The sequence below is a fragment of the Onthophagus taurus genome, chromosome 11 (assembly GCF_036711975.1).
Source record: "Onthophagus taurus isolate NC chromosome 11, IU_Otau_3.0, whole genome shotgun sequence".
NCBI classification, from domain to species: domain Eukaryota; kingdom Metazoa; phylum Arthropoda; class Insecta; order Coleoptera; family Scarabaeidae; genus Onthophagus; species Onthophagus taurus.
Genome location: NC_091976.1, coordinates 17,899,451 through 17,924,153, shown reverse-complemented (window position 1 = coordinate 17,924,153; position 24,703 = coordinate 17,899,451). Strand labels below are relative to the sequence as shown.

General features: G+C 31.5%; 1 protein-coding gene across 4 annotated transcripts; it reads right to left on the bottom strand.

Annotated features, from left to right (window-relative positions):
- Positions 1–1,480: 1,480 nt before the first annotated feature.
- On the bottom strand, positions 1,481–23,893 carry LOC111424113 (E3 ubiquitin-protein ligase SH3RF1-like). Of its 4 annotated transcripts, none has more exons than XM_023057542.2 (8): positions 23,012–23,893; positions 22,829–22,943; positions 14,821–15,062; positions 14,420–14,767; positions 13,415–14,150; positions 11,312–11,475; positions 4,028–4,156; positions 1,481–2,740 (listed from the first exon to the last, which is right to left on the bottom strand). In XM_023057542.2, the coding sequence occupies exons 1-8, from the start codon at positions 23,437–23,439 to the stop codon at positions 2,440–2,442; spliced, it is 2,463 nt and encodes an 820-aa protein (XP_022913310.1). In that variant the 5' UTR covers positions 23,440–23,893; the 3' UTR covers positions 1,481–2,439. The 4 variants fall into 4 exon arrangements, with proteins under 4 accessions (XP_022913310.1, XP_022913308.1, XP_022913311.1 ...); XM_023057540.2 differs by having other exon boundaries at positions 1,481–2,743; positions 23,012–23,891; XM_023057544.2 differs by lacking the exon at positions 1,481–2,740 and adding an exon at positions 10,872–10,909 and having other exon boundaries at positions 4,067–4,156; positions 23,012–23,892.
- Between the last annotated feature and the right edge of the window lie 810 nt (positions 23,894–24,703).

The window sequence follows — 24,703 nt, the reverse complement described above, 5'->3', positions numbered from 1 at the left end:
CTCCTGGAATGAGACATGCTAAGGTGTTTATCAACATCGCCACTGTCAAACCCGGGAATATTTTGGGACTTGCCCGTAGTAGCATAAAAGTTCTAGTGGGTGTTTTTACTGGGCACTGCCGATTAAAAGCACACCTCAACTTGTTGGGTTTAGCCGACGATGTTGAATGCCGACTATGTGCGGAGGAAGCAGAGACGGTTGAGCATGTTTTATGCCACTGCCCTGCCGTTAACCGTATCAGATTCTCGATTTTTGGGTCGCAGTTTATCTCCTCAAAAGATCTGAATGACCTTTCGCCGAGCAAGGTATTAATGTTCGTTAAGAGCATTGGACTGCACGGTGAAATTTGATAATGATATCTATCGGGGTACAATAGATCCTTAGGGTCGCGGTGCAAGGTTGGTTGGTCCGCCTACCCGATATGTATTCTATGTAATGTAATGCATCCCTGGCGAACATCTCTACCAGTTTTAAAGGTCAAAGAATGTTGGTTCTCTATTCTCACTATGGCCATGGTGTTGTCGTAGAGGTTTCTTATGAGTATAATTAAGAGACTCCCATCTTGCGAAGAGCCCTCCACAACATTTTCTAGATGAGGAGTCAAAAATCTTTGACTTTTGTTGTTTTCATTTTACAAAAACACTTCACTTGAGCGAGTTATTATACAGCGAATTTACTTTAATTGCGCTTTTTCGAAGATATTCGTGGATCAAGTCCTTATATGTAAACAAGATCAACAACTTGATTGGTGTTACAACCTCAATGTCACTCATGAAACTCATCGTTTAACAAACATCGAAAGTTCCAATAAAACATACACGTTTGGATATTCAACTAAACGAAGGTGTCTTACTTAAGTATTGATACATCAAAATATTCCAACTATAAATAATATATGCCACAATTTATTATATATTTATAAGAAAGTCTTGTAGTTAAGGTACGTCGGGTAACAAAGGTCTTAGTTTCTAATAATTGAAATAAATGAAAAGGTCGAAAAAGCACAAAAACAAAAATAATTTTTGCAAAAATAAGATAATTTTTAAAATTTTCGTGCGACATCTCATATTCAGTAGCGAAACTTACTACAAGACGGTTCCTTTTTTCTTTAGGGGGTTTATAATTCAACTAAATTTAAGTAAAGTTAAAAATTTTTATAACAAAGGTTTGTAACTTAGATAAAAATACAAAATTAAGCTATTGATTAAAAAATGTCCCTCAAAATTTATTTTTTTTGAACAAATTTGTGCCGATTTAAATATTTTCGAAATTTTTCATATTTTATGATTAAATTTCAAAAATAAAACACCGAGGTAACCTCGAACCTTGGGTTATCCACAACTTATGTCTCTTACCATCTCAGCCAAGATCAACTCTATATTAAGGTTGCAATGAAACCGTTTTGCATTGATCACTCATATTACTAAAACTCTCCAAAATGAAATTAAGTAATCATTACAAAATTTGTAATCAAAAAAACTTTTAGTGTTTAATAATATTTATTAATAACACAATAATCAAAAATTGTATAAGTTATTAATTAATTAATACAGAATGCACCCATAAAAGTATATTTTCCATTTTGTTCAAAACTTATTACAAATGTTTATTTTAATTTATATCCTCACCAAAATTTTATACTCAATTTCCTTAAAAAATTTGAAGTAGATAAATGTTATATTTTTGTTTTAATACCAAGAAAACAGAATAATGAATACAATACAAATATTTAAATATGATTATACAATTTAGTTTCGATTAAGAGTTTGAAAGAGCGAGAAATATTGATTACTTATTATTGTTTTTAAGTTATTTTATGAATATTATGGCCATACTTAATCGCTAAATGTTAATAGATGTTAGCATAATTATTTAAAAACAATTTAATTTGTTAGAAAGATATCTAAAAACAAACCTTTAAAAAGAATCTTTGTGCTTTGAAAAGACGTATTTGTTTTAAATAGAAAATATTTGGTTTTGAGAAGGAAACTTATGTTGTTATAAAAGCGTAAACTTAAACATTAGCAATGTTACAATAAATTAATATTTCAAAAAAAAAAACATTTTTAATATTTACAAACGAACAAAAATGACGTTTTAATATGAACACATCAATTCCAAAACCTTCTGTTCCCCAACTTTGTTCTTCTTTGTTACATTTTCTTAACGAAAAATATTTCTTTTATTTATACTTATTATTTAATCGTTATTTTTATTTATTTACACACGCTATTTTGTTTATATTTATATAAATTAATAAATAACTATTTACTTTAAGTAAAGAGTTAATAATTATTTTTGTTCCTTATGATATGTTCCTGTTAAATATTTTTTACACACAAAAAGAAATAATACAATTACGATATTAATAACAAATACATAATAATACGGTTAATTAATCATATGAGATAGCGAATCATAATAATGAGTTTTAATTAATTACTTTAAAGCTTCAACAAAACTAGCAGGAAACAATCCAGTTCGTCCAGTTCTTTGCTGGGTACCTTTATACCAACCGTCATCTCGTTTTTTACACACATAAATAATATCATTAACTTGTAATTCAAGTTCGTACTCCGTATTTGGTGGATATGGAGCGATGCAACGAACGCGTTCGCGCACGTTTTGTGAATTCGTTTTTGTTTTATTCCCACCGCCACCAGCATCCAAAGAATTCGATTTTCGATGGTGATGAATATCGGGGCTTGAACCGGAACTTCCCGTTGGATTTTCCGTTGTCCTACTATAAAAATTATTTTAAAACAACGAAAACACTTCGATATAACAGACTTCGGATATAACGAATAAAACATTTTTTGAACAAAAAGTAGAACTAACACTAAATCATTCGGGTTTAGCCGTACGTCTCTTAAGACGGCTAATCCCGAATGTGTTTAGTTCTAGATCTGGTGTTAGTTCCAATGCTAGTGTTAGTTGTAGTTTTAGTTGTTATTCAGTGTTAAATTGTTCTATATTTTTCATTGAACTAAAACTAGAATTAACACTAAACCCAGAACTAGAAAGTTTCGGAATAGAATTAGAAACTAGCACTATATCTAGAAACTAGAAACATTCGGGTTTAGCCGCACGTCTCTCAAGACGGCTAAACCCGAATGATTCTAGTTCTAGGTCTTGTGTTAGTTCTAGTTTTGCATTAGCATTGTCACTAGAACTAGAATCATTCGGGTTTAGCCATCTTAAGAGACGTGCGGCTAAACCCGAATGTTTCTAGTTCTAGGTCTAGTGTTAGTTCTAGTTTTGCACTAGCACTATCACTAGAACTAACACTAGACCTAGAACTAGAAACATTCGGGTTTAGCACTAGCACTATGACTAGAACTAACACTAGACCTAGAACTAGAAACATTCGGGTTTAGCCGCACGTCTCTTAACACGGCTAAACCCGAATGATTCTAGTTCTAGTGACAATGATAATGCAAAACTAGAACTAACACAAGTTCTAGTGATAGTGCAAAACTAGAACTAACGCTAGACCAAGAACTAGAAACATTCGGGTTTAGCCGCACGTCTCTCAAGACGGCTAAACACGAATGATTCTAGTTCTAGGTCTTGTATTAGTTCTAGTTTTGCATTAGCATTGTCACTAGAACTAGAATCATTCGGGTTTAGCCGTCTTAAGAGACGTGCGGCTAAACCCGAATGTTTCTAGTTCTAGGTCTTGTGTTAGTTCTAGTGATAGTGTAAAACTAGAATTAACACTAGACCAAGAACTAGAAAATATCTAATAGAATGTTTCTAGTTCCAGATCTAGTGTTAGTTCTAATGCTAGTATTAGTTGTAATTCAGCGTTAAATTGATTTTTGGCTACAACAGACAATTTCGTCCATGTATTAGTCCATTATATCGAAGTTTTATTGCTATATTTTAAAGAAAATTAATAAAAGAAGCAAAAAAAACAATAAAAGCAAACGAAACATGAAAGCATTTATATACAAAAAAGGTTGTAATCCAGAGAAAGAAGTGAGAGTGAGATTATTAAGTCTTTTGAGAAGAATTTGAGACAGACCTGGGGCTTTGTGTAAGAACAGTTGGACGTTCTTTGTGTTTGAGTCTTTGCGAGGACGTGGAGGCGTAAATACGGTGATGGTCCACGGGTTGGACTTGTTGAAGGAGCTGGCTGGGGCACGAGCCGGACCTGGGGGCACACAATGTGACGTGCACCAAGTGTTTTTTTTATCATGCTTTCTCAAAAATATTAAATCCAAGAAAAAACTCAAAAAAATGATTTTTACGTTAATTTAAGTGGGTTTGATGAAAATTAATTTGTTGCTTTACTGATTTACTTAAAAAAAAATAATTGATGGGGAAAATGATAAATGCTTCTAATTTGGAGAAAATTAGACGGTTCATTTTCGTTTTAATTTTCAATGGTTTATATATTAATTATTAGTAGTTCAAGATATACTAGATATTTAAATATCTTTGTGTCTTCAGGTGTTTACTTTTTTAGAAGTACTTATTCCAGTTTTGCTCAACTGTTCATAATCCAGAAATAGCAAAAATTGAAATTCGTGGAAGCATTGTCAAAAAGAAAATTTTTTGAGTATGCCAGAAAGAATACTATGATCCACCTAGGGATCCAGGAATGATGGAAAAATGAAAAATTACTTGAAAATCTTGACTAACAACGCTGAGAGAAATTAATGGAAACCACCTAATCACTGGGTTTTAAAAATTTAAGCATCGAAGCTTCAGAAAGCTGGGTGATAGTAGCCTAATTACACATGGCAACTCCAAACTAAATCGCAAGTAGAATAATATCACTATCTAGACCTCCTCGCGACCCACAACATACGAAGGAGGTTAAAAAAATCACTTAAAAGTTTTCAAATAAAAAAAGCATTTATTGGAAAAAGAATTTGTTCTCTTGGACGAGGATGCCTTCGGTGGTTTTCTAAGTTCTATATTGACACTTGAGTCAATACAATTGTATGAGTGGTGTTGCCAGAATCGATCAACATATGAATAATGAGATAATATGAAATGTTTTCACATTCTGTAAAGCAAATAGAATGAGAATTTAGATTAGATTGTACGAATGTTATTTTTATAATGGATACTTACACATATGATGAGCAAGTAGATATGATTATAGTTTATGGCCAATGTCAATTTAATGGTCACAAAACCGTTCGAGTCTATAGGGAGAAGTTTCCTAATCGTCGAGTGCCAAATCACCAAAAGTTTGGACATATTGTAAGACGTCTCAGGGAGACAGGTAGCTTGAAACCGAAACACACAGACTGTGGATGTCAACATACAAGGCGAACTGTAGAGTTGGAAGAAAGGGTTCTTGAAAGAGTGGCAAAAGACCCTTAGTACGAGGGGCTTAGGAAATCAACAAGAAGTCTCTAAAGATGTTGTCAACAATTATTACACCCATACCACCTTCAAAAAGTGCAAGAGCTTTTACCTGTGGATCACGAAATGCGTTTGACTTTCTGCCAACTCATCCAAAACGAAAGAATCCACGACCCACATTTTAGTAGAAGGATTTTATTCACAGATGAGGCAACGTTTACCAGATCTGGTATCACTAACATGCGTAACGATCATGTTTATGCTGAAGAAAATCCGCATATGACCACAGCAGTCCGTCATCAGCATCAATTCAAAGTCTAAACGATAACTTTTTACGACGTGTAAATTTATGTATTTTGAAAAACGGTGGTCATTTTGAATAATTTCTGTAAATATTTTCTATTTGTGTTTATTGTTACCTTTCGTTTCTTAGAATTGATTAAAAGTTTTTCTCTCCAGTACTGAAACAACTAAATACGACTACGTTTTTTCCTAACACTGTATGCTTTTAGGATCATTGAATTCCCAAGCTTTTGATCAATTAATGATATTGATTTCATGTTAAACATAAATTGCAATTAATTGAAATCAGTGCTAATTACGATGAGGTTTTGTAATTGCAATGCTCAAGGCTTGCAGATATTTAAAAATACCTTTTTTCTAGCTTAACCACTTATACAGGGTGTATCTGAATGACGTGCCCAAACTTCAGGGGGTGATTCTTTAGGCAATTTTAAGGGTACTTTCTCATATAAACTATCAGCGATTTCGACTCCCCTGCGGAGCTACGCCCCTTCAAAAATGGCGAAAAATTTTGGTTTATTTTATTTTTCCCGAAAACCATTAACACCAAGAAAATGAAATTTGGGAAATATGTTTAGCTTATAATAGGGCATGTTTCGAGCCTATTTGTACTTTCAATCTTCCCTTCTAAGTTACTAAACGTAACCACCCCCGTTCAATTTTTGTCTAGATCTTTTTTATGAGGATGATAAATACATTGGAAATATTTTATTTAGATAGACGAAAATATTCTAAAACTTTTTTGCCTGTCTGATGTTCTTCGAAAAGTTAATAGTTTCTGAGAAAAAAATTAATTAAGCAAACACTAACTATTAAGCTGTAGCGTTGTTAATCGAAAGTTGGAATGAATTTTTAAAGAAAAAATCTTAGCAGGCTTAACAATCTTTGTCAAAAATATTTTTGACGTTTAAATGTCAGTGGTTTTCTTACTATTATTATTGTTTTATTTAAAATTTTGAAACGTCGAGTGAACGAGCGTAAATGCGGTAGAACTTTATTCATACATTAATTTGAAAAACAATAATAATAGTAAGAAAACCACTGACATTTAAACGTCAAAAATATTTCTGACAAAGATTGCAAAGCCTACTAAGATTTTTTCATTAAAAATTCATTCCAACTTTTGATCGACAACCCCGTTGTTGAACGGGCAGTGTTTGCTTTATTATTTTTTTTCTCAAAAATTAGTCGTTTTTGGAAAAATTTTAGAGAGACAAAAAAGTTTTAGGATACTTTCATTTACCTATGTAATTTTTTTTTAATGTATTTACCCTCTGCATAAAAAAATGTTAGCAAAAATGTAAAGGGGGTGGTTACGTTTAGTAGTTTAGAAGGATAGGTTGAAAGTACAAATAGGGTGAAAACGTGCCCTACTACCAGTTAAACATATTCCCCAAATTTCGTTGTCCTAGCGTTTATGGTTTTTGAAAAAAAAAAATTAAAACAAAATTTTCCGCCATTTTTGGAGGGGCGTAGCTCCTTAGGGGAGCCCAAATCGCCCATGGTTTATATATCAAAGTACCCTTAAAATTGCCTAATTGCCTAATATAATCAAAATCCTATAAGAGACAAGAACGGTTCAGAACTAAATGGGCTATTCAAAAATTATAATAATGTAATTTTGGCTTGGCCAGAAAAAAAAAATGGAGTAATATTCAGTGAACATATAGCTTTTCCATCATTCCTGTGTTTCTAAAATTATATCAAAAACCATAAAAATACGTTAATTGAACTCACTTCTGAAAAATGGTTTCAATTGATTTACGCGTTTTCGAGTTATAAAAAATAAAATAACTTTTTTGGTAACTTTGAAGTCCTCTAGCGGTGAAACGAAGCAACTTTGGATATAGATAACTTAACTTAAATCTACCTAATTTGAGCCAAGGAATCTGTGGTCTTCCGTTGTATACGGATTTCGGAGACACCCGTATATTACCTGTTGTAGTTAAACAATATCTATCTTTTTAAGCAGTTTCTAGTATTGTATAGGTAGTATTTGTCTTCCGTAAGGAATTTTTGGTCCTCTATAGGAAGTATTTAGTCTTCTGCAAGCAGTATTAGTATTCTGGAACCAATTACTTGGCTATTGGTAGCAGTATCTAGCCTTCCATAGACAATATCTATCTTCTGCAAACAGTTTCTAGTATTGTATAGGTAGTATTTGTCTTCCTGAAACTGAATACTAATACTACTTGCAGAAGACGAAATACGAGATACAATACGAGATATAATTCCTTACGGAAGACATATACTACCTATACAATACTAGAAACTATTTAAAAAGATAGATATTGTTTATACAAGGCTAGGTACTGCTACCAATAGATTACAAATTGGTTTCAAGTCCCAATCTCATACACGTTAACTCTTGCAAGGCGCCGGAGCCTGCCACGGTCTTGAATCCGTTGCCGTCGCATGAGTCCTGACGCTTCTCTACACACGATGCTTCATGCCGTTCGACTCTTGACGTCGCTGCAAGAGACGTCGTGTATGGGCCGCTTAACACGCAGGAAAATTCCCGGAGTGTTCCGAATTATGTTGCAAGATACAACAATGCGCTCTCTTAATTGGTCAACATTTTCGACTGGAGTAGCGTAGACTAGGGTTTTCAGATGACCCCAAAAGAAAAAATCTAAACAATTAAATTCGGGAGATCGCGGTGGCCAAGGATGTGGACCTCCTCGACCGATCCAACGGTCTGAGTATTTGTCGTCCAAGTATTGGCGAGCAACCAAACTAAAGTGGGCCGGAGCTCCATCATGCATAAAGTACATGTCTTGTCTTACTTGAAACGGTACATCTTCCAGCTGTTCCGGCAGTACTTCTTCTAGAAATTGTCGATAATCTGCACCGTTTAATCTATTCGGTAAAAAATGTAGGCCTATCAAATGATCACCGACGATGGCAGCCCAAACATTTACGGAAAATTGTTGCTGATGATGGCCTTCTGCAATTTCATGTGGATTTTCTTCAGCCCATATGTGGTTATTGCGAAAATTGAAAATACTTGTACTCTTTGGATATGGTAGGGACACAAAAATTGCGTTTTCAAAATTCTCCAAACCGTCGAGTGAGATAGGTTTAAGTTGTGAGCAATTTTTCTGGTACTTGTGGTCGGATTTTCATCAATTTCGTTGAGGTCAGCTTCTTCTACTTAGGGATTTGCAACCTCCATAGGCCGCCCATTATCAGCAGTATTCCTTTTAAAACTTCCATTTTCCCATAGTCGTTAGCGCATGCGTAGAAACAAGTTATGGTGTGGTACTGGGCGATCAAGATGTCTTTTTATACAACCGCCTTGCTTCTGCCAAATTACCGCACGCCATTCCGTAAAGGTAATGCATTTCGCACATTTCAGCGTTTGTGTAATTCATTTTTAATTTTTTAATATAAGTTTACTTTTTACAGGTACAAACTAATAAAATTGTTATTTTGAAAGGAGGTAGCTTTTATTATAAAATTTAAAGCCTAAACTTTTGTATCATTTTTTTAATTTTGCAATTATGAAGTTAACGCTTGCTTTTGTTACTTGTTCTAACGTTTATATAAATTTTGTTTAATTGTAAAAACAAATTTTTAATTCAGAAAATTGACCATGCTTTTCAACTTAAAAGTTGATTTTTCTAGAAAACGGTCAACTTTAGAGGTCATGACCTACAGTACCTTTTTTGTCCTGAAGTTCTGCGCATATATTATTAAACATCCTGTATAGTGAATTCATATGTAGGTGCAGTTCTCAAGCAGCTTTTATTTATTGTTTTACACATTGTTGATTAAATTTAAAGTTTTGTTATTAAGCATATTTTCAATTATTCTCTTGACAAAAAAAATTCAGTTCTAACTTTTGCGATTTTCAACTTATTTCTGTTTCATCTGTTACTTCACGTTATAATCGGATCTCAAATGATGTGATTGGTATTGCTTAACATTAACAAGGCTTAATTAAGGAATCGGGTTGATCATTCTCTCTTCTTGACAAATTACTATTATTCACTCTGACTTAGAAATCAAATATGACGTTCCTCATCAATAGCTGTTTTGTTCAATTTTTGTGAATCGCGTCATCAATAGAATTTTATATAGCTATTATTTGTAGGCTAGTGATTTCCAATTCTCTACTCTCCAACTGAAGATAACTATCAGAATGTTGTGGTACATCTTAATAACAGACTTTAATACTGCTAAAAAATTTGGCACAGATGTAGGTACTTACTTATTAGACAATTTTAATTAACTTATTAATTCATCGATTATAAGCTACGACGTTTTTGTTTTGCGTCTTTCAACTTTTATCACAGTGCCAAAATCTTTCACAAGTCAGTTATTGTGCAATCAATTAATAACTATTTTCTCCATTCTGTCTTTATCTTTGGTGCTGGATAGTGCCTGACGATTCACTCCGTTTCTCACTCCAATTCAGCTTTCGCTTCGATTTCCATAATATTTATTTCTTAATACATTTATACTAAGACCCAGTTGAGGTTGTTAATAGATATAACATAACGCAGTAAACTGTTACTATTACTTATTTTGCTTTCTAGATGGATCAATATTTCAAAAATGCGTATTAGATAGCCATTAAAAACTTTTATATTTAAATAACTCAATCAACAATCCACATTAAACTCCACATATTTTTGTATTAGGAATCTGAATTTGTAATAAAAATTACTACCTATTTTAATGAAGATTCATTAAAAAAAACAAAATTTGTAGCCTACTTCATGTTTGATAAGAAGGAAAAAGTATTTCTACGAAAGTGTTTCACATTTTCCTGAAATGTTACCCAATTATGTCTCTATGATTTGACATCAATAACTAAACAGCTTTCTGAAATTACCGAAGATGTTGTTGAAAAAACTGTTGGATTTTTTGAATGAGTAATAAAGCTACACCACGTATTTCTTAGAAATTATTCATCGCAGTTTTAGCTATAATTTTTTTAAAGACAATATTTGCATTGTAGATCGCGACAATTTGCTTGGAAATTGCTGTATTAATATTTACTGTTGCTGAATTAATAATTGGTAACTAATAGTAGAAATTATATCAATGAAACCCGCCAAAATAAATTTTAACCAAAATAAACAGTCTAATTCCGCCCTAAGATTAATTTTTAATGGAAGAAGAAAATTAACTAAATAAATCTGAATCTAATTTATGAAGAATTTGTTAGAATTGGAAATGATTTTTTTCTATGAAGGAAATTTTGATTTTTTTTATAATCTTGACGATTTATTACCTACCTAAAAACAGATGATTTACTTACTATAGGAGAGAACAACTGTAACAAAATCTTTTGTAAACTGAAATAATCACACATTAACCAACAAAATTTAGGTGCAACTTGATTAAACAAAAAATACTTTTTGTTTATAAATATAAAGACTTGGTCATCGTCAAGTGTTGAAGCTTAAAAAAATAAAGCAAAAACTTCGTTGTGAAACTCAACTCATCACAAAGCGGGATCTTTTCGTGTTAAATTTCTTTTAAAAGCATCAGTAAAACAACAAAACAAACCGTGACAAACAAAATAAAAAGCACAAACTTATTAGTGATTTTAACATTTGTTTACAAACAAAATAACACTTAAGACAATTTTTACATTTATACAAATTATTTTCTGGAAATATCAAATTAATTTTTTTTTAAACAACCCTAATAATCAAATAACATGCAAAAATACCTGACATGAACCGGATGAACATTCGGCGTAGACAGAGAACTATCCTCAAAAACCGGATTATCCATTGAATAAGAAGCCGGAGGAGGGGATTTTGATCTCTTAATACTTGTCAAACGCCGCATCAAACTCACAGTTCCCGATTTTTCTTTACGATGATCTTTAGACTATTAAAAAATAAACCAATTTCTTTTTAACGACATAATGTTACATATTTAAACAAAAAATGAATACTAATACAGTAAAATCTCGATATAACGGATATAATGGTACAAAAAGTAGAACTAACACTAGACCTAAAACTAGAAACATTCGGGTTTAGCTGTGTAAATAGACGCATGGTTAAACCCGAATGTTTATAATTCTAGGTCTTGTGTTAATTGTAATGCTAGTGTTAGTACTAATTTTACATCTTATTCAGTGCTAGATTGTTGTATGATGTTATTGAACTAAAAGTAGAACTAACACTAGAACTAGAATCATTCGGGTTTAGCTGCACGTCTCTTAAGACGGCTAAACTCGAATGATTCTAGTTCTAGTGTTAGTTCTAGTGACAGTGCCAATGCAAATCTAGAACTAACACTAAACCAAGAACTAGAATCATTCGGGTTTAGCCACACGTCTCTTAAGACGGCTAAACCCGAATGATTCTAGTTCTAGATCTAGTGTTAGTGCTAATGCAAAACTAGAATTAGCACTATATCTAGAAACTAGAAATATTCGTCTCTTAAGACGGCTAAACCCGAATGATTCTAGTTCTAGATCTAGTGTTAGTGCTAATGCAAAACTAGAATTAGCACTATATCTAGAAACTAGAAATATTCGGGTTTAGCCGCACGTCTCTTAAGATTGCTAAACTCGAATGATTCTAGTTCTAGATCTAGTACAAAACTAGAACTAACATTAGACTTAGAAACTAGAAATATTCGGGTTTAGCCACACGTCTCTTAAGACGGCTAAACCCGAATGATTCTAGTTCTAGATCTAGTGTTAGTTCTAATACAAAACTAGAACTAACACTATATCTAGAAACTAGAAACATTCGGGTTTAGCCGCACGTCTCTTAAGACGGCTAAACCCGAATGATTCTAGTTCTAGTGTTAGTTCTAGTGACAGTGCTAATGCAAAACTAGAACTAGCACTATATCTAGAAACTAGAAATATTCGGGTTTAGCCACACGTCTCTTAAGACGGTTAAACCCGAATGATTCTAGTTCTAGATCTAGTGTTAGTTCTAATGCAAAACTAGAACTAGCACTATATCTAGAAACTAGAAATATTCGGGTTTAGCCGCACGTCTCTTAAGACTGCTAAACTCAAATGATTCTAGTTCTAGATCTAGTACAAAACTAGAACTAGCACTATATCTAGAAACTAGAAACATTCTGGTTTAGCCTTGCGTCTCTTAAGACGGCTAAACCCGAATGATTCTAGTTCTAGGTCTAGTGACAGTGCTAGTGTAAAACTAGAACTAACATTAGACTTAGAAACTAGAAATATTCGGGTTTAGCCACACGTCTCTTAAGACGGCTAAACCCGAATGATTCTAGTTCTAGATCTAGTGTTAGTTCTAATGCAAAACTAGAATTAGCACTATATCTAGAAACTAGAAACATTCGAGTTTAGCCGCACGTCTCTTAAGACGGCTAAACCCGAATGATTCTAGTTCTAGTGTTAGTTCTAGTGACAGTGCTAATGCAAATCTAGAACTAACACTAAACCAAGAACTAGAATCATTCGGGTTTAGCCACACGTCTCTTAAGACGGCTAAACCCGAATGATTCTAGTTCTAAGTATATTGTTAGTTCTAGTGATAGTGCTAGTGCAAACCTAAAACTAACACTATATCTATAAACTAGAAACATTCGGGTTTAGCCACACGTCTCTTAAGACGGCTAAACCCGAATGATTCTAGTTCTACGTCTAGTGTTAATTCTAGTGACAGTGCTAGTGCAAAACTAGCCATATAACTAGTCATATAATAAACTTTTAACTATAACAAACACCCCCTTCCCTATATTAATCCGTTATATCGCGATTTTACTGTATTTATTTAAAAGGTTTTTTTATTCACCTTTTATTTAAAATAAAGCATTTAAAACAAACCTTTTCAGAAGCTTTTACAACACAAGACGAAGACGTACTAACACTTAAATTCTGCGCAGTAACACCAGACGACATAATAGCACTGCTGCTACGCCCCAAACCAGCACCAGCATGATCTTGTTGACCATGCCAACTAGAAGATATCGTGTTATTCGTAGAACAAGCTGGAGAGGCTGACCTGGGTGGTAATTCCGGGGGTAAATTAGAAGTTTGCTGTCGTGGCGACGTCGATTTAACCCCTCCTTTCAACCCAACAATCACCGCTTTATTTTCATCGGATCTACCAGCCGTTTGAGGACTTCTAGGCGCTCCCCTAGCCAAAGCAACGTAATTTCCGGGGAAAACCCCGCATTTTTGTGTGCGATTTGATGTCCCTTTAAACCAACCGTCTTGACAACGTTCCGTAACCATGTAAATTCCACCCTTTTTCAGTTCTAATTCATCTTGTTTTTGTGGTTTATAAGGGTATAACGCGATGTAAGCAGCTGGAAGCTGAGAATCCGATGTTGATGAAGGAGCCGATTCGGTTACGTTGCGTCTTTGATGAGGTGGTTGTGAATTTGGCGAACTTTCCGGTGATAAAATTTCGGCGGAGTGACGATGTGGGTTCGATGGGTGATGTTGAGGTGTTAATGATGTAAAACTGTGCCGTTTTTCACGATTGTGACAATGATCTGGACGTGGAGGTGGATTTATTTGTCTTTGAGGGGTTCCTAATTGATTATTATCATTTTTTCTGTTAAAAAAATAAAAATAAATACGTTATTTAAATAATTAAACACATTTTTTAACTAATTCTTTCATCAAATATTTATTTTAGATAAACTGTAGTAGTTCAAACAAAACGAGTTTTATAGAATCCTCACAATACGTTCACTTTCGTAATAAATAAAGAGAACGATTAAATCTACACGTGCCTATTTTTATACAGCCTTAACCCAAAAAATTATCTCATCATAATTTCGATCATATCCCTTATAATTAAAAAAATCGTAATAAACTTACTGATTACTTCTTGGTGTTTGGACTTGATTTCTTGGAGGTGGTGAAGCGGGAGACGATGGGGCCGTGCTAGAACTCGAAGAATTATTGCTAGAAGTCGTATTTGGAGTCGTCGTAGAAGAACTCCCTGAACTAACCGTCAAGCTCGAATCGGAAGCTGGAATTCCAGCCCCCGGTTGTTGTTGTACCTGAACTTGTTGAGTTTGAATCAACCCTTGATTAATATGTTGTTGTTGAACATTTTGATTTGAATGAACGTTAGTGTGTCTTCTATGATCCGTTAAAATTAAAGGGGACGTTTCTTCAGTTGTTGGAGTTGGTGGAGCTACTTTAGAAGGACCGGGTTGAACACTAAAATATTTTTTTTTAATTATTTTGATAATATAAACTTAAATTAATATTACTTCGTCGATAATTTCATTAAAGATCTTGCTAAACTATTTAATTCGACGAAAGCTAAAGGAAAAATCCCGATTTTCCCATCCAATTTTCCTTCAGCCCAATTCTCATCGACTCTCCGAATCACATTGATGATGTCACCTTTGTTGAAGGCCAAACAACCTTCTTCTTCATCATTAGTCATTCGAAAATCGTATAGGGCTTTACATTGCGGAATATGACTCGGTACCGGTGTTATATGGATAATCTATAAATAATAATAAATAATGTAAGCTTTTTTAATAAAGAAACGCGTTGTAATCAGTTATCATTCTTCCTTTATCCATCCTGTTTACTTAATGATATAAAAATCTTTCCTGTATAACGATTTCACCTTAACTCTTAGGTTTTTGTAAATTAATCCGATTATGTATAAAGTAAAAATAAAGGTGTGCAATTTTTTCCTTTGTAAATACACGTGTTTGAAATATAACACCAATAGCGCTTAGTAATTGAAAAGGATTAAGTTGTTTATAAAATTAGATTAAAAAATAAAGCAAGGTTATAATAACATAAAGCTTTTAATAAATTAATTTATTGATTGTTAATTAAAATTAAATCAAATATTGATTTATTTATCTACCCAGATATGTTGGCTCAAAAAGAGTGCAATTTTGTAGATATTGAGTTGTTGTTGATGGATGGGCCAAATTTATGTAGTTAGATAAATGTACTTACATACCATCCATAATCTCGGTATATATGAGTGTAAGATGTGAAACGCAAAAACCTGACAGTGATAAAATTGACTAATATATGATAAACTCAAAAATAAAAAAACAAAAAGAGAATCATTGAAAAAAGTTCAAAAAGGAATAGAGAGACATGTATGGAACCCAAAGAAAATTATGGAGAATGCTGAAAAGAATAAATGATTTCCAAAAAGCTATGATATGATATATATTTTCCATTAAAAAAACAAATCAGATAAAGAACTCTGTATACTGTGACCTTTCAGGAGTATTTTATCCCAAATGGAAAATGTTAATTTTCTTAGAGTTATGGATGTATGAAAAAATAATCTTAGACTATGTTTAAAAACTGTATGGTTGCTGTAATTGATAATGAAAATTTTAAACTACCATTTAATCGCAGATATTCTCAGATGCCAGAATTTGCGCATAATATGGTTTTAAGAATTTAGATGAATCTGATATTAAAAAATTAGTTGCTGAGGAAACTATCAGAACTAGCCTTATTTATACATAAATTTAACTATCTCTTGCAAAAAACCTGCACAAAATGTTAAAACTTAAAAGTTATTAAAAAATGAAATAAAAATTGTTTGTTATGAAATTCAACATTTTGTTCCATCTATCAAAAACAATGTTTGTATATATCATATAATGTAATAATAATAATATAACATATTTCATCTTTCTGTTGAGTTGAAAATCATCGTAACGGATTGCCGCCTATCATTTACAACTGCATATTGCGATGACAGAAATTAAGTCTAGTGATGGAAGTAAACAGTATGAGAAAAATGTGCCGCTGATAATGTTAGCAAAAGGACAAACACTGTTTATAAAAGGAAGCTAAACATAAAAAGAACATAGAATTGAGTCGTGTTTTTAAGTACATCAGCTACAACAAATAAATCACAAATGCAAACAACATACATTGTTCAATGCTTATCGAATTTACAACGATTCTAAGTAGATTCTACTTGCACCAAACAGGAAAGACGCAAAACAAGCAGCAATTTCCGATTTTCCATCCCCTAAAGGACAGGAATCCGCAAACACCCAAAGACACTCTTTGCAGTTAACGGTTAAAAAAAATCGCAAAATTTGAATCGTATACAGTGTTCGCCGAAAAGTCAGCAATACCAGTTTTTTTTGTGCATTTTATCTACGATTCTAAAATTTACTTTATATTGGAGGTTCATACCGATTTTTTGATCTAAAGAATTTTCAACATGGTCAAATATCTCAAATGCTGTCAAATAGATTGTCATTTGCTGTATTACAGTAGGTACCTTGTACAGGGCTGTCAGAAATTGAATTACCGTTTTTTTAAGGAAAATACTAAAGAGACAAAAAAGTACCGCTAAAGAATGAGCTTTACAACCCATATTTTTTTAAGTTAATATTCCATGGCGTTAAAAAGTTCTTATAAACAAAGTCAAGGGTGTGGTGAATTTACTTTACGGTTTACTTACAGTCGAAATATAAAAGAAAATGTAAATTTTTGGCTCGACTTTGATCGCCCATAGCTCGAAAACAAAAGAGTTGCGACCCTATGTTTATATAAAAAACATGTGTTATTTTGGCAAGTACTACATCCTAGTAAAGTTTCCCGATTAAAAACTAAACCACCCTGTATACGATTCAAAGTTTAGGATCTTTTTTAAACCTTAACTGAAAAGAATGTCCCGGTGTTTTTGCGGATTCCTGTCCTTTAAGAGATGGAGAATAAGGCTGTGAAATAAAATTTTAAGATTTCGATGTTGCATTTTGAAAATTTTGACAATGTTTTATATAGGCCTTCATAAAATTGGTAGGTTCACATAATTACAGAAAATGTGATTATAAGTTTTGTTATGGAGTTATTAGTACCAAAGCTATTTATTTACATTATATTTTTACATATTATTTTTTTTTTTTAAATAATATTTAGGAGAAAAATCTATTGCTGGAATCTATTGCTAACATCTCACCGGTTCAAAAATAGTATGGTGGAAACATATCATTACTTAAAACCCATTTCTTTGGGGATACCAGATAATTCACGCAACGTATTATACAAAAATAAGTTTTTTAATGAAAAATGTTGAAATTGGATATGACAAAAAATAAGTATAAACAATGAATATTATTGGCGGCAATAAATTAAATATTAAAATTCCACACAAAATTGAAGTCAAAGGATTAACTTAAAACAATGTAAGTTTATGTTATTTATTAACAATGATTAATTAGCCATTTCCTTTTCACAATGAATAATAACATTTTACTTTCACTCAAAAAAATAGTAATGGGATGAGGTCATATTAAGTTTTTTAAATAAATCTCAATGAATCATAGAAAAAAAAATCATATGCCTACATTTTAATTAGAATTTTTACACGGATTTACACGAATTTTAAAGATTATGATATGACGAGAGTAAAAATTGATCAACAAGCAATATTATCAACACACATCAGCAACGAGATCCATATTAACCGAGCAGAAATACGTTTTCGCAAGAAACACAAACAACGCATCACAGAGACGAAAGGGTAAAGTTGCATGATATGTACGACTTGAAAAAAGAACCGGAAAAAAGAAAAGTTTCTACAACATAAGTTGTAGATTTTTGTAATTAGTAACCATGATTACTCAAAATCTACTGACTCAATTGTGTTTAAACATTGAACACTAATTAATCGCATACATTCTTCGTCTGAAGTAGAATCAAGTAAAAATATTGATTTTTATTAATTCTAGAGTTCTTTATAATGTAAAAAAAAAATAAATGAATGAAATGCAATTTTCAAATTGGCGCCATTCTGTTTTTAATGACGTGTTTTTATTTATTCTAGTTCAAACGATAGCTTGAGATGTTTATTTTAAGAATCAGTAAAAAAAAAGACATGTTTTTATATTGTTGTTATAAAAGATGTATTCTGAAACATAATGGAACAAAAACACTCTTTATAGGTGGCTATATGTACTAATATGTATATGAGTAGGTCGATGTCTTCGGAAGTGGATAAATAAGTATTGATTAAAAAGAGACTCTTTACTTCCGGTAATGTTTATTAAGTATCGACTGGACTAGTTTCGGAGTTAGTCCATTTTCAGCTGTCGTCTAAAAAGCGATACAAGACAATGAAAGATAAGATGATTGATTTATCTTGTATCGCTTTTTAGATGACACCTGAAGATAGATTAAGTCCGAAAAAGGTCGATATTTAATAAACATTACTAGAAATTATTAAGTCTCTTCTTGAATTATTAGTGGTTTAAATAACTTTAAACTGTTTTGCATAAAAAATTAATGAAGATACCTAAAAAATCGCGGTTTTAAACCGGAAGAAAGAAGATATATACTTCAAATTACCATCATCGCCAAAAAATTCACTACTACTAATCAGTTTAAACTAAAAAAAGCTTCAATTTGAAGTCGTAGTAACAGCTATTTTCAATAGAATTTTTTAAATACTCATAAAACAAAGAGTTAATAATAAGATGCTGTTAAAGAAGAATAGAGTGTGTTGCATTAAGTGTAGTTTAATTCACATCTATTTGAGTATAGTAATAACTTACAATAATATAGCTTCCACTTTATACAAAGACAATATTAATTGGTGGAGACCTATTAAATTGTTTATAATGACCATGCCTATTTTAGACGAAAAAAAATATGTAATTTAAATAATTTTAACTATAACTTAACCGTTTGTGGCATATAATTTTTTTATTATACAGGGTGAGTTATTAGTATCCCGACGGTCGATAGCTACTAAATCATTTGAGCTAGAAAACAATGTTTTAATCAAAAGTTGTTTGATTCACCACTTTCTATAACGTAAAATTATTTGCATTTATACAGGGTGTTGTATTTAGGCGTGACGGCAAGTATGTAAATCTTTTTAAACAGAACGTCCTGTCTATTTTACTATATTATGAACACAAATAAATTTAGTTATCAAACCGTATATGTTGCTAACTCATAGCGTTAATACTTCTTGAGATATTCAATTATTTTTCCAAAATATACCCGTTGCAGAATCCTTATAGAGCGTGTTCATAAAATATTGTAAATTTTGATGTTTTTGAAGTGGCTTTTTCGTAGGTTTTTTAAATGGAACAGCCTGTATATTATGTGCTGGTAGAATTGCCCATTAAGTTCTCTTTAATTTATGTTAAGTATATTACATGTCCAATTTTCGTGATATTTAGAATTTAAGGAAAAATGTGTAATAAAATTTATTATTTTTTTATTTAAATAAGTACATTATTGTACTTAAAATTAAATTTAGTATAAAATTTGTATATTTTTGTCTGTTTTTTTTTGTTCTTTCTGTTTTTGTTTGATTAATATTTTATAATGTAAAATAATTTTGCTGCCACATACCTAATTTTAATATGATTACTTGATAAATATCATAAATTAATATTTTAATAACTCATTACTTATGTTCATGTTTTAAGTCGGTTTGCCCATTAATTTATAAATAACTACTTGATGTGCAACGTTTAGTAAGTGTTTATAGTTTGTTTCTGCATTTGCTTCAAATAGCTTATTGAATAAAAAAGGGATTTATTGTTTAATAAATGCTAATAGTACTAATTAAAGTTAAATTAATGTTTAATTAAAGTTAAATCTATTAATTAAAGTCCTGATTTACAAATCAGAAACAAACAATAAAGAAAGAACAAAAAAAATTGACCAAAATAGACAGAATGCAATATTAAGTACAATAACGGCATATTTTATTACACATTTTTGTTTAAATTCTAAATATCAAGAAAACTACTAAAGTTAGACATATGACATACCTATCATTAATTAAAGGGAACTTGATGTTCCATTTGAAAAACATCAAAATTTACAATGTTTTATGAACATGCTGTATAGTGTATCTATTATCTTTGGATACTATCATCTACCTACTGGCTTTGTCTAGCATAGTTTAAAGGCAAAATCGTTAAAAATATTACTTTTATATCGTTTTATATCTCAGGAACTATTAACGCAGTGAATGTTCAATATATACGGTTAGATAAACGAATTTAGTTGTATTCACAATCTGATAAAATATACAAGGTGTTCCATTTAAAAATATTTACATACTTAATGTTACACCAAAATGCAACACCCTTTATAAATGAAAATAATTTTATATCATAGAAAGTGGTGTATTAAACAACTTTTGTATAAAACATTTTTTTCTTTCTCAAACGATTTCACCTTGTATATTTATTATATACAGAGTGTTTCACTTAAAACTACCAGACCAAGTATCTCTGGGATAGGTTGAGATATTTTAGTTTTGTAAGAAGTTGTTTTTAGGCTACGTAAAATCACTTCAGTTCTTAAGTATTATTATTTTTAATTGTATAAAAATAAATGCGGCTCTGCAATAAAAAGAAACTTTCCCTTCAACACAAACTTTTTATTAGGTGCTTGTGGTTGACATTGATTTGAAAAATTTTGTAGTTTTGAAGATATTTAGTATTTATACTGAGAGAACTTTATTTTGAATGACAATATGCTGATAGAATTGAGATGATTTGACAGGTCATGTGTTACATGGAAACCATGCACATTGTTTATTATTTTGTGATTTTTTTATTACTTTATGGAGTAATTTTGTGTATGTTAAAATTAACGGCTAAACTTTTAGCTTATAATGGTTCAGACTGCGATAAACTCAGACTCGGTAAACTAATTCCAGATCGAAAAACATTTATAAATTTATCCACAAACCATACCAATTTTGGAACATTTAAGAAGCATAAACGACAGAGAGAAAAACGAGTTCGAAGTGATGAAAATACTGCAATGGTCTTACAACTGATAACCCTCATAAATTATTACGACATCATTGCCAAATATGAATTTTAAAACAAATAAATTTTTGCAGTATAAGCGCAATTTTGTTCAACATTTACGATCAGGCGACGAAATCCGTAGGCTTCTATTCTTGGCTGAACTTTCAATTTTGGCTGAAAGGAACAACTTTCTTAATAACATTCTATGATGCCACGAAAATCGTTTCCATAATAACGCAGTAGTGTGCAAGCAAAACAATCGATATTGGTCTCAGGACAATTTTAGGTGGACCATGCAAACAAATAATTAAACAATTTTTGGGGTCAATGTTTGGTGTGGGATAATCGATGGAACTTTGGTAAGACCTTATTTATATCACGATACCGTTATTTGGAGCTTTGGCAGAACAACCTTCCAGACCTGCTGAATGATTTTCCGGATGCACCCCCACATAATGCACAAATTGTGACTCAGTATCTGGACCGCATGTTTCCAGGAAGATGGCTAATATACCGCATTTATACACAAAAATTTATGCAAGTATTAATGCAATTAACCGCGCCACGAACGAAAGATGATTCGAATTGTGCGTGCGTGAAAATGAAAATAATTTTGGAAATAACAGTTATTATAAGTTTTTTTTCGTTGTTCCATTTATTATTATGGCGGCGAAAAATTTATTTGGTTACCTAACATGTTATTTTTTTAATTTTGTTAATGTTTTGTTATTTATGAATAATTTTGTTTCAATTCTTTTCTTTTTTACTTTTAAATATCTTTGAATCTACTAAGTTCTGAAATCAATGTTAATAAGGAAAGTTGCACAGTTTTGATTTTCTATCACATGCACCTAATAAAAAGTTTGTGTTGAAGGGAAAGTTTCTTTTGTTTTTGGAAAAGTCATTTACATACTCTAACAACTTCCATTTCAAAGATACTTGACCTGGGAGTTTTAAGTGAACCACCCTGTATATAAGAAATTGATTAAAAGTCAATATTGAATGAATTTATCCATATCTTAACAATAATTGGACTCATCCTCCTTAAAACACTTTTTCTTATTTTATTACAAAGTAATAACTATAAGTTTTACAATTAAAAAGTATTCATCTAAATCATGAGTATTTTTTTACTTTTTGTAAAATAAATGTGTTTTTGACTAAAAGTGTTTAAAAGGAAATTTCTAAGGTGCTAGATTAGTACAGGCTTACATAATTTTAATTTGATATGATTTTAAACTATTTTAAGGTTTTTATTATCTTTGAATTTGACTTCATCTTAGTGGAAATTTTTTTAAAACTTTCCAATTTATTTTTATCCAAATTCTTAATTTTTTAATCTATAAAGTATTCATTATAATGCAATTACATCTTATCTAAAAAAACTATGCTGATTATAAAGATCTCAAATTAAAGCTTAAGTAAAAAATAACAATGCTATTAGTCACATTAGCACATCTGAATCATGCTAATAAAACTCAATTACCTGAACATAACTGATTGGAAAAACTCCTTGTTTTCCCCCCGATTCTCCCTGATACCAATTACTATCAATTCGCTTGCGTAAAATTATCAAATCTCCATGCTTAAAATTCAAATCACTGCAAGAAATAAAACCATTATAAATCAATTCTGTCATTACACATTCTTTCGTGTATCTTTTTCTTACCCAGGTTCTTTTGAGGAGTAATCATAAAGAGCTTTAGCATAAGCTTGATGTGGTTGTAAAAAATTATGTACTGGGGGTTTATTAACTTTGTGTCTGTGATGTTCTCCTTGATTAATTTGATGAACAGGAGTTAAATTTTGAACGTTTTGATGGGTTTCTTTAACATTCCTTTGCTGTTTTTGTTTTGGTGCTGCATTTCGCATACCCTCCAAAATCCTCATTAATAAAACATTCGGCGGAAGATCATCTATTTTCGTATGAATTAAAATCCGACATTCCGGACATCGTAGCTCTTTGTGTCTATCGACAATCTCCTCTAAACATTTCTTGCAAAACGTGTGCTGACACGGTAAAACCTTACTGGATGTATCTAAACGTTCCAAACACACCGAACACTCTAAAAGGTCGTTTAAGGTCCCCTCGTCCATTTTTAGAAACAGGTGCACCAGCAAATTAATACGTAACAGTTCCCGAGTTTATTCTATTTCGTTTAATACGGTTTTTTTTAAACACCACCCAAAAAAAGAACAAAAAAGGTTACCACTTTATCAGATTTTCTTTTTAAATTAATATTTTGATTGCGTATTTTTCGATTCTCGCGAACGAGTTTCAATTTGCGTTTTTTACTTCCGGTAGACGACTCATTGCGCGTTCCGACGGGTTTTTAGTTGGGTGCGGTGTAGAATAGGAATCGCGGCCGTTCCCCCGCAACGTCAACGATTAGACTATAGGCTACACGAGGGCGAGCGGGAACAAGTTTATTCCCCTCCACCACCATTCTTCCTTCAATACTTCTCTCTTCAAAAGGCTAAAGTGAATGGAGCAAGTGTATAACGCAATTTGGGATTTTTTTTTCTTGCATTATTTTTTTACTTGTCATCTGGTCGGGGACGTTTTGTTCGTGTGGGTTGGCAACACGATTGCGTTATTTTATCGTTTCATTGAAATCTTTTTTAAACCAAAAAAATTAATCTCCTTTTTTAATTTTCTTTTTAAAAACTCTATAAGGAAGTTGTTTAACTAAAAAAAAATGTTTTTTGTTAATTATTAAGGTGATAACGTGTTAATTATTAAAATAAACAAGAAAGATATAAAAGCGCCATCTATACTCACAATTTTCAATTATATTCTAATTCATTTTTAATAAAGAGGTTTCTCTAAAATCGTTTTATAATAATTTATTATTTCAGGCTTTGTTCCTATTTTAACCCTTAATAGAATTTATAAGTAATTCTCCTTTTCTCCTTAAATTTACCCGTTGTTTGGGAATCTCTTCGTTTGTAATAGTCCACGATAAGATTGTTGTTATTTCGGAAACTAATTCAAACTGTTTGTAATCTCTTTTTAAAGAATATCGTGTTCTGAAAAGAAATATATTTATTACTTTAAAATTGTATGCAATTATGTTTTAAAATTAAACGTCATTTCTTTTGAGGTTATGTTAATCAAACTAAATATATAAAGCAGTTTATAAATCCAATAAAAACTTACTGTTTATGCAGTTTTGTTAGCAATTCAAATAATCTTCTTAAATAACGATTTTAACATCCTAAAATCGTTTTAATAACTAAATTAAATTTGGTTTACAAATTTAGCTTAAATCAAAACTCATAACAATACCGCCATCTATATATAAAAGGTGAAACGAAACCATTTCATCAAAACATAAAAAAATACTCCCTGCAAAATAAA

What these genes read in the sequence shown, in the direction of transcription:
- LOC111424113 (XM_023057540.2), bottom strand. Translation starts at nt 23,439, where the DNA reads ATGGACGAGGGGACCTTAAACGACCTTTTAGAGTGTTCGGTGTGTTTG. An exon ending in TTAATGAAATTATCGACGAA is followed by an intron (nt 14,768 to 14,820) that starts GTAATATTAATT and finishes AAAATATTTTAG; the next exon opens with TGTTCAACCCGGTCCTTCTA. An exon ending in GTTCTTACACAAAGCCCCAG is followed by an intron (nt 2,744 to 4,027) that starts GTCTGTCTCAAA and finishes TAATTTTTATAG; the next exon opens with TAGGACAACGGAAAATCCAA.